Source organism: Meleagris gallopavo, chromosome 3, assembly GCF_000146605.3.
Source record: "Meleagris gallopavo isolate NT-WF06-2002-E0010 breed Aviagen turkey brand Nicholas breeding stock chromosome 3, Turkey_5.1, whole genome shotgun sequence".
In the NCBI taxonomy this organism is placed as follows: Eukaryota; Metazoa; Chordata; class Aves; order Galliformes; family Phasianidae; genus Meleagris; species Meleagris gallopavo.
This window is the reverse complement of record NC_015013.2, coordinates 29,908,010-29,922,469: the sequence shown is the minus strand read 5'-3', so window position 1 is coordinate 29,922,469 and position 14,460 is coordinate 29,908,010. Positions and strand designations below refer to the sequence as shown.

The 14,460-nt window shown below is 37.4% G+C and overlaps 1 protein-coding gene across 1 annotated transcript in view; it reads left to right on the top strand.

Moving 5' to 3' along the window:
• The window catches only part of GALNT1 (polypeptide N-acetylgalactosaminyltransferase 1), a 56,629-nt gene extending 46,217 nt beyond the window's left edge, over positions 1–10,412 (top strand). Inside the window, exons 9-12 of the mRNA XM_010708584.3 lie at positions 5,124–5,263; positions 6,364–6,462; positions 7,235–7,369; positions 9,197–10,412. Coding sequence (XP_010706886.1) covers positions 5,124–5,263; positions 6,364–6,462; positions 7,235–7,369; positions 9,197–9,343 — 521 coding nt within the window. The 3' untranslated portion in view covers positions 9,344–10,412. The remainder of the gene's footprint in view (positions 1–5,123; positions 5,264–6,363; positions 6,463–7,234; positions 7,370–9,196) is intronic.
• The last annotated feature ends 4,048 nt before the right edge of the window (positions 10,413–14,460 follow it).

Sequence of the window (14,460 nt, the reverse complement as noted above, 5' to 3'; positions counted from 1 at the left end):
ACCTAAGATTTTCAGGTAGCTTTCCCATTTCACGTGATCTGAACTGTGGAAGGAAATGTCTTAATATTTGATTGATAAGAACTTCAGAGACTTTTTACTGTTGATGTAGTTAAGTGGAAAGCTATACTCTTGAAAAGTAAGTCTTCAATCTTTTTTTCCCCTCTAATAAATACTGCCTAATAGAAACTACTTGTGTTTTAAGCTTTCATGCATTTTAGAAATCATCTTTCTGCTTAGAAGTAGACAAGTACAGAAGGAAGCTGGGCAGGATAGTGTTGCAGCAGGTGCTGCTCAGCCAAAATCCAGCCTGTCTCTTCACACACAGCACTATCCTCTGCAGTGTTAATGGCACTAACTGTTGCAGTTGTTGTGCATTAGCTTACAGCTTTTCTTACAGCTGTGTGTTGCAGCAGGGTGCTGTTTCACAGACCATTTCCTATTGGAATCCTGCATATGCAGGTGAATAGCCTGGCTCCTGTCAGCCTGTGCTGCGGATTTTGCCACTGCTGTCTGATTTCTAGACTTGCTCTTTTTTCATTCTCTCTAGTCTAGAATACTGTGAAAGGATTGTCCAAGGGTGAGGCTTTCTGAGATGGCAGTATCCAACAGTTTGCTGCAAGGATGGTGCCTTATTCCCTTTGCTTGTTGATTGTTCATGTATGTCAGCTGGTTTTACTTACTCAACTACTTGGGACCTTTTACTCTGTAGGCTTTCTGCTGGTTAAATTAGCACCTGTGTCAGCACAGGAAGCACAGCAGCAGTCTGAAGCTGAGCAAGGAAAATGCCCTTTTTGCAGCAGCAGCTCCATAGCATTAGGTTGGCTTACCACAGCTTCCTTCTTGTAGCTACTAAATAATTGTAAACTGGCAGTTACGGTGTTTGTTAATATCCTTCTTCTAAAGGTGAAATACAGATTACACAAGAAAATCACGCAGCCTAAAACTACATGAGTCAGGGTTCCATCTTGGACCTGCAGCCTCTTGGTCTCAGCAGAAATGGCTGTCATTCAACAATCTCTTGTACCCCCACTTGTATGCTGAAGGCATCCCAACAAGCAGCTCTAACGAGCTTAGGGAGAGCGTCCTAGTGTGAATAGAAATTAATCTTCTTGTTGACCAAAAGTTTTACTCAGAAGGTGTCTTTGATTATACCAGAGCAATCGGTAACGCTATAGAATTATGTAAACAGGAACTCTCTGACAGACATGGTTGTTATCCTGAGAACAGGATCAGTAGTCCTGGTTTATCATTACTATGTATGCTTGTCTTCAGCCAAACATCGTAAGTCTGGGATAAGATTTCTGTTTATGGCTGATGGGGAGACTGAGTCGATGGTGGTTGGTCTTTGCAATGTAGCTAAACCTGTGTTTAAAGTATGAACAGAGTGGTCCTGTATGTTCCAGTTTACAGCCAGTATTTCTTATTGCCATTAACTGGAAATGCAAATATGTGACTGTGTGAATTGGTTTAAAATGATTACTGCTTATTGAGTTTTATAATACTGAAGAAAAACAAGTTCTGTGAGGTTTTTTATTTATTTTTTCAAACAGAAGCTTGGTTTTGAAAGAAACAGCTTTCTTACTGTGCTTTTGAAAATGATGGAGTATTTTATAATCATGATGAAAACATCATGCTTCTCATCTTTCAAAGCAGTTTAGTATGAATATATTGCCACATTGAACTTGGCAAGCAAATCTTCAGTTCTCTTGAAATTTTGAGGATTGCAGAACTATTGCAGTATGACCACTGAAAAGCTTTAATTATTAATGAGTTAGCAAAAGGATAATTAGCCTTCAGATAGAGTATTCTACTGCTAGACATTGTTATACGTATATGGAAGTGGTAGGCGATTTGTATTCATATATTGTGAGGATAGTGGAGGAGTTAGTAGTTTTAAAATGGTTTTCTAAGACTCTTCCTGCCTTTCCCAGTCTATTGGGACGTCTAGGGATTTTCTCTCAGAAATAGAGTAAAGCGTTTTTTTCAGAAAACAGTGATAGCATTGAGTAGCTTCTAACTGTTTCTTCCCATGGTAAGTAACCAAATTACAGAAATGCCTGCTTGGATGAGAGGTCTGGATTTGTCAAGTTGATAACTTTTTTCCAAGTGTAAGGGCACCCAAGAGATGTGATTGAACAGGAAAGACTGTTACGTATTACTGATCAGAGTAGCATGGTATTGCATACAAAACTGTATACCAGGTCCTTTAGTACAACATCTAACCGTTGTGTTCAAGAAATGGTTAGATGTTGTACTGAGGGGCATGGTTTAGTGGGAAATATTGGTGGTGTGTGGATGGTTGGACTGGATGATCTTGGAGGTCTTTTCCAAGCTTGATGTTTCTGTGAAATTTTTTCAAGAATAATGATAGACCCAGCAAGTGCTGAGCTAAATCTGAGATTTGTACTAAGACTGGTGTTAGTGGTTTTGAATTATTTGATATGCAGCTAACAGCAAGCTGAGTAATAATAAGAAACAGAATAAGCTGAGTAATAATAAGAACCACGAGGAAGATCCACACTTGAAATATAGTAAAATTAAACCTTAGGGTGTTTTGGTTTGCTTTTGTGTTTCTGGGGGAGGAAAACAAAAGCTCTGGTCAAGTATGGACTATAGTAAGTACTGTTAACACTGTTTTTGTGAACAAAACCAAAGTATTTCAAAAAAACAAGTGATGAGCATGATTGTCTTCCTCATTATATACCCACCTGTACAGTCTGGCGTAATAGTTAGCTGGGAGGAAGATTTGACCTCATTCTGGTTTTGTGGTTTTAATATATGTATGTATTTTAGCTGAGCCTTTAAAAACAAGTACAAAAACACTGGAAGGCATATGTAAGACTCCACTGCATATTGAAATTCTTACCTATGTGCGCAGAAAATAGTGGTGCAGAAACGCCTTCAATTTTTTATATGATTTATATTTTGCAGGTTTCCTTGCTTGCTTCTATTTCTTCCCCCAAATAACAGTTACCCATTAGTTGTTGTGTTGCATAGTGTAAATAGGGATACTCCAGCTAGATGAGAATTATAATAATACAGACAGGGAAGTGGAAGCAGCTAAGAGATTGATGCCTCACTTGGAAAGCAAAGCAATTTGGCCTTGTTAAAGACCACCCCTAAAGCAAACTGTATTTCTTCAGCTATCAGTGCTCAGGTCAATGTGCCAGTAGGTGACTTTGTGTAGACTGTGACTTCAGAGTACTTTGTTAGCTGGTTTGTTTGTTTTAGTTCTCTCACATTAAAAAATGGTTGTAATGGATATAACCCACACCTTTTATTTCAGTGTAACGGAGCAAAAATCAACTGGCACATCTCTTTTATGTAGTGACATTTAAAATTACTTTAAGAAATAATACATTTGTAAACTATTAGGTGTCACTTTTCTTTATGGTTGTGACTTCAGTCCTTGTGCCATTTTTAAAATGACAGAGCCCTATTTTTTCTTTCTTTTTTTTTTTGAAGGTCATTATAGCAAATTCTGTAGATGAGTAAGTTTTTAATTTTGTGGTGTTCTTCCAAGAGTGGCATGATGGCTATCTCATCCATGCACTTCACTTTTCATGACTGAAGGATGAGGAACTGCAGCTTTTCTTTTCTTACTTTACAGTGTCTTGAGATAGTACCCATTTTGGTGTACAGGACATCTTCACGTTAGTTCAGGGAGGGTAGCTTTCTGGGGTTTTTTATGTTTTGGTTTTTTGCTTATTTTTTGATGTGCATTTGCTTAGCTTTCATCCATATTATTCTGTTTTATTAAAAAACAAGATTTCACTCATTTTTCCCCTTATTAGTATAGTTCTCCAGAACGCTTCCTCAAAAGTCAGAAGGGTTTTCTCTTAAGTTTTTAATTCAGTGATTCTGACTTAGCATTTCCCTATTTCTAGAATACTAAAATTAGAAATGTTTTCACTGATGTTTACAAGCAGCTGAAATTATGCAGGTATCTGCCTTAATTGAGTAGAAATACACCATCTGCTGGCAGGTTGATTTAATAACATGGTGTATCAACTGCAAACTTCGTTTCAAAAGGTCAGCAATTCTTGTGGTAACTTACAGTCCTCTAAGTACAGATATTCCTGACAAATATATGGAGGAGGTCTTTAGGCACAGTGGTCAATTGAGCCGTATTTGTGGTCTGTAGGAGGGTACTTTTTTGTAATATATTAGGTAATATATCTTTTTGGCTCGTGTGGTTGGAGCACAGTGTGAAAAATACAAATAGAATATGAAGTAGCTAGAAATTATTCTAACTTTAATATTATTAAAATGTTAATAACAACGGTGCTTAATTCTGGTGTAGTAAAAAAGTACTTACTGACTGTGCATACCTTTCTCATCCCATTTTCAGATGGGATTTGAACAACTTAATTTTCAGAAGGAATTAAAGCTTCTATAAAGGGATGGGTAGATACAAGAAGAATGGAGCACTTTGATAAATGAGGGACAAAAGAGAATAAAAACAGGCAAAATGCTACAGAAATTAATAGCAGGCCTAATGGCGAACACAATTCCTGTAACTGCTGCTTTTTTATTGAACAAATACTGAATTGTTAAGGGCTTAGTTCTCTTTACGAAGGCTGCTTTCTATTTCTTTATGTAGCTAGATGAATGATGACGAATCCAGCAGGTGGTACCTGGCTTACAGAATTAAATTAAAACGCAATTCTCCTTGCTTTGCAGAAGGAAATTGCTATGTTACACTACCTAGATATGCACCCCAGTGGATAATGGGCATAGAATAGCATTAGTAACTATCCATTTCAGCCTCTTTTCTCTGATAACTTAGTAAGCTGTAGCATTCAAATTCTTCCACAAACCACAGGTGAAAAATAGTCATGCATAGTACACAGGTAGTGATTCCACCTTCTGTATAATTACGGGGAGAAGGAATTCACAGGTAGTGATTAACTTGTCTTCTGCAATAAGTATAAGCAACACAATGCTATATTTAAAAAAAGGTGTTTTTTTTTTTAATAGTAGAGATGATTTCTTAGAACATCTTTCACACAAACAATGTGTTATACCAGTCACTTTTGTATCAGATGAAGTTATGTACAATTCACTAGTAACCATTAAATGCAACCTTTTTTTTTATTATTTTTATTTTTTTTAATCTCCAGGAGTTACTAAAGTTGACTATGGGGACATATCATCACGACTTGGATTGAGACGCAAGCTTCAGTGTAAGCCTTTCTCCTGGTACCTGGAGAATGTTTATCCCGATTCCCAAATTCCACGCCATTATTTTTCTTTGGGGGAGGTAAGATTTTAATCTGGCGTACTTGTCTACCATTTATAAAGTAAGTTGCACAGTAAGTTTTTTTTCTATTCTGAACTGAGAAAGCAGACACATTAACCTCCAGCAAAGTTCAATTAACTTGCATGTGTATCCCCATCACCTGAAGAGTGATGCATCTGTCACCTCTGAAGCAGAAAACCAAACTTTATGTGCTCTGTTAATTGAAATGTTTTCTCTTTCTTATTACTGTACTAAATTTCACAGAAAAGGCCTTTAGAAATATTCATTCAGAAATACATAGTTAAAGTTAACTCCGTGTATAAAGTTCTCCGTGTAGAGCAGTGTTTTGCTTAAAAATACTAGAGCAAGTCAAACAAAGACTTTGCTAAATGAATAAATAAATAAATACTCTGAACTTTACCCTCAGAATCCTCTTCAGTGACCAGCAAATCCTAATAATTCTTAAGCTTTGCTGGGCATTTCTCTGTTTTTCTTCATTTTACATGACAGTAGAGGTAGCATAAATGACCTTGTCCTAAATAAACAGGCACATACTTTCCCCTACAAGCCATGTTGAGTCAAGTATTGCACCTCTTGTAGAGTAATTTTGTACTGTATTTGTGCAAGAAAAACATAGTTCATGAAAGAGAGCAGATGTTTATGCTGCTATCAGCAGTCTGTATTTAGTATATAGTAATACAGTCTTAATCCCCGTATCTCAAGAACTGAAGAAATTGAACCATGTCTCCTGTGACTTTAAATGAAATTAAGCTCACTGTGCCTAGGAGAGTGCTTTGAAACTTTTGGTAGTTTTGGGCTGGGGGTGGAATGAGTCCATTCCATTGTACCTGAGCCTTTGAGAAAAAGGGGTCACAAGGTGGGAAGATCCCTAATAGAAAGGAAAGAAACGTGACTCTGTAACAAAGCAGCTTGATCATTTGCCTGGGAGTCTGAGTCACGGTTAGCATTCTCTCACTGTAGTACCATTCATATATTTTACAATTCTTGCAGATAACCCGTAGGTGTATAGCAGAGAGAACTGGTGTCAGTGTGCTTTGATACAGGCCTAGTTCTTTCTTAAAAATAACAGCCTTTTGTGATGTGCTCTTTCTCACTCCCAGATAAGAAACGTGGAAACAAATCAATGTCTGGATAACATGGCAAGAAAAGAAAATGAGAAAGTTGGAATCTTTAACTGCCATGGAATGGGTGGAAATCAGGTGACTTTTTAAATGATAGTAATGAATTATTTTAAACTCTACTAATCAGGATAATTTTTCAGTAACAATCATTAAATTTTACGTAAGCTGTACATTGTGTGAAACCTTGAAGATGCTGGGAATGCATGAGAAGATTTGTTTGATTCCTCACTTGTTATTTATTTGAAGACTGATTGTAGCATGATTTAGATAAACTTCAAAGTAAAAAATGAAACAAGGGAAGAGACTGCTGTAAGCCACACTTCCCCTCCTGTAGGTTCTCAGAAAACCATCTCCTGGTTAGACTTGTTGATTGGCATTGTTAGTTAAACAAAAACAAAATTATCTTTTTCCACCTGAACTGACATTTTCAGTGTGCTTGAGTGCCACTTCTGAAACTTTCTTCCATTTGTTTTCTGGTTGTTTTTTTTTTTTTTCATTTGTTTCATTAGTAATTTTTGATCAGGTCTTTTCCAGTATACAAAGATTGACTGACTTTGGGAACTGTGCTGTTCCTATGTGGAAAACAGCATGCAATCTGAAAATGTCATTTTGAAGAACTTATTCATGTATTGTTTGTATTTGTCCTCTAAAAAAGTAAAATTATTTCTGTATATGATGAAGAAAAGTAAAGTTCAGTGAGCATTAATGAAGCAATGCACAAATGTTCCCCTCACTCACGCCTGCCTCCTCTGCACCCTCCTACCACCACCACCCCTTTGCTGTCTGTATCCAGGTATTCTTTAGTTGTGTTGGTTTTTTTTTCAGTTTTTGTCATTATTTTTCTGTCTAGGTTTTCTCATATACAGCCAACAAAGAAATTCGAACTGATGATTTGTGTTTAGATGTCTCCAAACTTAATGGCCCGGTAACAATGCTCAAGTGCCACCATTTAAAAGGAAATCAGCTTTGGGAATATGATCCAGTGGTAAGTCTTCTAATAACTTGTGATGTTAAAATTAGCCAACTTCTGTTTTTATGTGAGCCTTACACATCAACAAACTCCTTTGTGGAACTGCTATTTGACAGAACAGGAAACAAAGTTAGGACATTATGTTCCCCTTGCCGTTAATTCATCAAGTGGTATTTGCATTGATTAATTACCTAATGAGTTTTTGAGGAGGTCTTAAAAAAAAAAAAAAAGAATGTTTTCATTGTGCTTCCAGACCCTCTGAAGAGAAACTGTTAGTGCAATATTCTTTGAAGTTGAGGTTGCCTTAATATTATCTATTGCTGATCACATAGATAGCGGAAATTATTTCCTGTCATCAGTTCTGGCACCTAGTGACTTGGGTCTCACAAGGTTAAAAGGAAATGCTGTTGTAATTAAAAAATCAGCATCCAAAATTATAAGAGACATTTTACATTTACGTTTAGTGTGTTTAAGAGATGCTTCAGATAGCTTTATTTTAATCATCTCTTCCATATTGTGCAAACTCATTTTAAAATTCATAAGTTAAACTGACAGATCTAGAAATCATTGTGCACTTGTGCACTGGTCATTAATGTGCTGTACAAGCTCTGAAGACAATACTGTGATTGAGTACAAATGTTGATTGAAATGCTTAAATTCAAATTGTGGGAGTCATTCGTTCTTATTTTTAACATCATTAGTCTACCCGACTGAACTAAATACCTTGAGTAATAGTGTACAGTAATATGTTTATGTAATAATCAGTAATTCATGAAAAGGTAAGTGCTGGTTGTTTTTATTTCTTTTCCTGGTTTTTTTTTCTGTTGTTGCCTAAATGCCTAATTACAGATAGTATCAAATCAGATGATTATCTTTAATTTATTTTGAAATGAAGTAACCAAATTCTGAAGTAGAAGATAGTATCCAGATAAAAGATCACTAGCATTTTTCAGGATCTATTTGCATTTTGTACATATATATGCCTTTGTAGATGTGAATGTTTTTGAGAAGGGCATAATACAAGGTCAGTTTTGTGTCCCTGACTGAGAAAAAAGAATTCAATGTGTTTGTTCTGATCTCATGAAAACTACTGTTATAACTAATAATCAAGGCTGTACATCTTATCAGAGTTGAGCTTCTGAGTACTTGAAAACTCATGGAATCATAGAATCATAGAATGGCCTGGGTTGAAAAGGACCACAATGATTATCTAGTTTCAACCCCCTGCTATGTGCAGGGTCACCAACCACCAGACCAGGCTGCCCTGAGCCACATCCAGCCTGGCCTTGAATGCCTCCAGGGATGGGGCATCCACAACCTCCTTGGGCAACCTGTTCCAGTGCATCACCACCCTCTGGGTGAAAAACTTCCCAATATCTAACCTAAACCTCTCCTGTCTCAGTTTAAAACCATTCCCCCTTGTCCTATCACTATCCACCCTTGTGAAGTTGTACCCCCTTTTGTTTATATGCTCCTTTCAAATACCGGAAGGCCACAATGAGGTCTCCCCGTAGCCTTCTCTTCTCCATGCTAAACAAGCCTAGTTCCTTCAACCTTTCTTCAGAGGAGAGCAGTACAGTCTTATTTAAATGGTGGATATTGCTTGACAAAGAACGTTGTTTTGTAAGTTCAAACTGTTCTCTTGTTCTCGAAACATAATGTGTTTAGTACCTACAACACAGAACAACATACTTGGGTGTTCTTTAGAATTGGGTTCTGGGGTTAGTAAGCGAGGGAGGTCTTGTCTAGCTCCTGTTTACTTATGGAAGAATTGTAACGGATATTAAAACTTCTTTATTCTGCTTGGTGATTTTGTTTAACTCATTTCTTTTTGTCTTCCAGAAATTAACCCTGCTGCATGTGAACAGTAATCAGTGCCTGGACAAAGCCACCGAAGAAGACAGCCAGGTACCCAGCATCAGAGACTGCAATGGCAGCCGCTCTCAGCAGTGGCTACTTCGCAATGTCACCCTTCCAGAAATATTCTGAGAGGTTCTAAAGAAAGTAAAGGATTGACTGGGCTACCTCGGCTAATACTTTGGCTACACTGTTAAGTAGCAACAGAAGGAAACTTCTCTGCAGAATCCACAGTTTGCCACCTGTTAGAACTCCTGCAGCTTTTCTGTAGCTGTGAACCAGCCTTCCTGTAAAAGGATGTGAAACTACCACACATACTAGTGAGACTGCGCCCACTGATGTTTACATGATTGAAAGAGTTTCTTCTAGCAAATCACGTAGAGAACATTTGGACAGTGGAAACATAATCAATGAAATATTCTTTCTGAGGAGCTGCATATCGTCGTAGTTTGCTTGCACATCAGTAACCTCTGCTGAAAGTGCTGTTGTAATGAAGAAAGTTCAAGACTTTTTTTTCCTGGTTAGCAGTGGTAACCAGACTACTAAATACAGATCTACAAATAAGCAGAGAGCTGGGAAATGGATTCAATAACATGAGATAAGAATTCTGTAGTTTAAGGAGAAAAAAAAAAAAAAGTAAACAGGGTTGAATGGAAACTAAATCAGAACTATGAAAAGTACAATTTGTTATAGTGAAGTATCAAATTTATATGTAGATTTTATACCTCAGTGGGGAGATGATAACCAAGTCAAAACGCAATTCTCTTTTTTTCAATTGTGTGATAGTCCATAAATACTTCTTTATTCCCTGGTGGGTCTAAGATAATTTTGGGTGCAAACAAAATGAGCGTAAGAATAAACTTAGCTCTTGAATGTCAGATCAACATTTTTATTTCAATTTCTTGGCTGTTGGAATTGTATCTTTTTATTACTGTCTGAAAACTGGAGGTTAACATGCTGTCTAATTTTTTTTTTGTCCAGACCTGACATTTCAGTTTTTATTTGGGTCAGTCAGCTTTCGTGGACTTTCGTGGCCAAACAGAAGATTTAAGTACGTGTTGAAGTCCTTAAGTTAACTTGATGGGATACACTTAGCACCCAGAACTCATACTACTGTACTATGGTTTTGTTTTCATAGCCATAAATCTTTTGTTCCCTCTTTGATTTCGGTCATCAGAAAGCCAGAAGAGAAGATAGATGATGTGGGTAGCAGGAGATTGGCAAAACTGAAGGTTTTCTGGAATCCTTTTTCACTCCATATTCAGATGTGCTTCATCGTCAAGTGCATATTTAGATTAGATTCTGAATTGTAATGTTGATCTGCTGCTTTTTTCTAATAAAACATAAAGAAAGATAGCTAAATTGATAATGGTTTTAAGTTAACATAGCCAAAAGCAATATGACTGTCATTACATGGGTCTGCATATTTTTTTTTTTTTAACTGTTTTGTTCTGTTAAGAAAAATCTGTGTGAGCTGATCATGAAAATGAGCTACTGAATGCTCAGGCTATATGTTGAATTTTCTTTTGGAAAGAAAAATGAGATTTACTTAATGGAGAGGATATTTTTATGATAAATGTCATTGTTTGGCCAACTGTCCTGTAAAGCAAATTAAATCTAGACTCCTGCAAAAGTTGTGTGGAATTATATTTGACTGTTACTGCCATTCTATATTTGCTGCTCCCAGTTGCCTTAGGCAGTGTTATCTCCATTATTTCTGCAGTAGTACACAAGAGTTTTCATCTGCATAACAGGAAAATTTTAAAGAACAAACTGCTGTGTTATACTGCTATTTAAAATCCATAGGATGAGATGATGTAGTTATATTTATCTAAATACAGGTATCTTTCATAGCCCTCTCTTTTGGAAAGCTCTACAAATCTCGTGAGGTAGAAGAGGATTAATGAAAGTAATTGCATGGTGCAGTTATTAGGAAGGTACTGACGTGTGCCCTCAGGACTAAAACAAAGAGTCTGTCTTAATGGTTGCACAGAAACTTTTTTTCCCCTTGGTACGGTTGGTGAAGAGGATGGGATGGTGACAGTGTCATCAGTTAGAGTTGGCACACTTTCTTGCTCCTTACATTGTCTGCTGTCCCTCATGCCTTTATACTGCTCGTGAAGTACAGTTAATGTTCACCTCAGACTGGATATTAGCCCACAATGATACTGACCACAGCCTGATGCTGTATCAGTGCGTGATGTCTTAGATCATGTTTGGGAGTTTAGTTTTGCTTTATCTTAGCAAAAAGAAGCTTTGAGCTGAGCAGGGTGGGGGAGCATACAGGGGGTTAAGTATGAGGCTAGGTGATAATTCAGAAACATTTTCCCAAGCTCAGAATTACATCCCTTTGAAAACATTGTGAGAAAAGAAGTTTTAGTTCAGATTGACTAAGTTTTCATGGAGTGAGAAATAGTGAAATCAGAAGAGCAATGTATAAGTTCTGGATGTTTTAAAAATTTCTGAATTTAGTGCTTTGGACCTTATGTGCCTCATCAGTGAACACTTAAAAACCAATACACTTTCAGTTTATATTTTTAATTCTTATGATCATTTCTGTGATACTTATCCTGTTAAACCATGGCAGTTACTTTTTTTTTTTGTAATTTTTTAATCCATAACTTTGATGGATTTTGACCTGTATTCAGCAGATCACACATTGGTTGGTAATATTATGATAATAATCATTGCACAACTAAAATCCCTATATCAAGGTATCAGGTTTGGAAAACTGAAATACTCATCGTGATGCACAGCCCATACCTTAGTGATTGTTCCCTGCTGAGCACTGGGGGGAGACTGGAGGCTATCTGCAGCCTCTTGAGTGCTTGGTTCAAAACGCTTCACTCCCCCAGTCAAATGGCAGGGCTGACTGGGGCTGGTTGGTGGTGGTAGGCTGGGCTAAGCTTGCCAGTGTCACTGGCCTGTGCTCAGCAGTTGCTGAGGCTACGTTGGGAGGCAACACGTGGCTTCTGTAAAGAATCACTGTCCCTTCAGCAACGTACGTTTCAAATATGCTGTGGCATTAAGCATCTTCCAAACATAGCCACAGAATAGCTCCTACACCTGGTTTTCTTGCTTTTCTTATACTGTGGTTGTGGCAGCTGTCAGTGGAGCTTACTGCTGACATTGAACCTGGTGTCTCCATTTACCTGCAGACTCCTAATGGCGATCCTCCACTGTCAGGCATCATATTTTTATGTCCCAGCTCCAAATGGGAGTATTAGTGGACTCTAAATACCTGATTCCTTTAAATCTAATTCCTCTTCTCATACTAAAGTCTTTGGGAATTTTTAGAATCTCTGTACCTATTGTGTTCAATCTGTTCTGAAAAATAGCATTCTGTTCTTTCGTAGTGTGTAACGTATCTGTGTTAATAGGGATATGAATAATTTCTGGGCTCTGGAGGCGATGGTCTCCAGCACCTCTGCACTTAGAGCTGCTTTGTTCAGATCAGATGTAGGAGGTAAAACCGAACGTGGATATCCTGTTTGACATTGACAGCAAATGCAAGTAGGGTAAGTGAGAAGATCAGGAGCTGTATTTTGGAGAGAATTAGCAAATGCTTCTTTTGTACTGCCTTCAGTGTGTTTAGTGTAGATTTCCTATGTCTGCTCTAGAGATAGTGTTCTGTTCTTCATCTTTTCCTCATTTGGCTGTGCAAAGACATTTATTGAGAAACACCAGTGCCTTTTAACTGAATTGACGTGCATTACACATTACGGTATGACCTTTGGGTAACTACTCTGCTAGCTTTTTTCAATATGAAATTAAGTTGCATTTTAGTGGCTTTATTTTTATGGTGGTAATGTACAAACGAGCTTAACTTTCCATATTGTAACTGCAGTGGATATAATCAGAGACAGTACTGCTAAAGGAAAGGAGAATCTCTGTGTTCCAGGTTAGCTGCATAAATAAGGTGACAGTTCTAATTCCCTCTCTGCAGAATCTGTCTTTGTTGCTCTGTTTGCTCAAGTAATGTAACGCATTCAGAGACATGAGCAAACCCTTGGCAAGGCACATTTCTTATACTGTATGTCCCGTTCCAATTAAGAAGAGACAAGTATCCATCATAAGACTGGGAAATGGTTATTAAACTTTCCATAATCTGAGAGCATGGAAGAACTGTTAATGTAGTGAAAAAATGCAGGAAATGGTCATTGGTCACAGAATAAATTTCAATGGCTTTAACGTCTTGCATCTTGTTTGAAATCTGCTGTAATAATAGAGATTTAGAGTCAGGTTAAAATGATCAGCATCACAATGCCGTTTACTTTCAGGTCTGTATTAGAATTCCATACAAGTATCTTCAAGCAAATTGTTGCCAGTTGTTTGTCTGACCCTTAAACACTGATAATTGAGAACTGTTTGACCAGACTCAGCTGTGATGATCTGTGAAGGTGATATACATGGTGTACAGTACTTTGAATAGCAAAATCGTATTTTCTTTGTTTAAAAACAAGAGTTTTAATGTAGGAAATTGAAGAAGCATAAATAGTTATTAAATTACCTTGAGACTGAAGATGTTGAGATGAAAACTAACTGGCTGCATGACTCTTACTTTTTTTTTTTTCTTTAATCTTAGAGAATGCAGTTGTAGCATTCTGCTTCCATTTCATGCCGTGTCAACTGATCCCTACCATGCTGAGCTCATGCTGAGCCTTTCAGCCGGGTGATGCTAGTCCAAATCAGAACCAACCTCTGAGATGAAAGCAAGCTGCTATGTCTGACAATAAACCAAGTAATTGCCATAGCATCTGTTCAGGGTATAGACAGTAACCTGCCTTTGAAAGCATCTTTACTGGTTTCCTTGTCTCTTTGATTGTAAGAATCCAGCTTTAACTTCAAATCTAGCCTGAATTCTTGCTTCAGTAATTTATGATTCTTTACTGTTCTAATATTCTTCTGCTATGTCACTGTGCTGTTGCTGTGACTGGAACCATTTGGATAGCTTGCATTACTGGAGGTGAACTGCCGGTAGAAAGAAGATTAACCAGTGTTTTTCTTTTAAGAGATTTTACCACCACTTCCTCTGAACTCTAGAAATAAGCCTTTCCTACAGTCTCAATTTTGGCAAAGGAAAGCACCTATGCTGTGAAGTAGTCCAGGAAAAACTTGGGTTTGTGTCCAGCCCATAGAAAGTGGGAAAGAAGCCCAGCCTTCATCGGTGTGGCGACTTCAGAGCTGGGAATGTTCAGACCAAATAATTTGAGAACAAGTTTTGTAGTTGCCTTGGCTGCATAATGAGG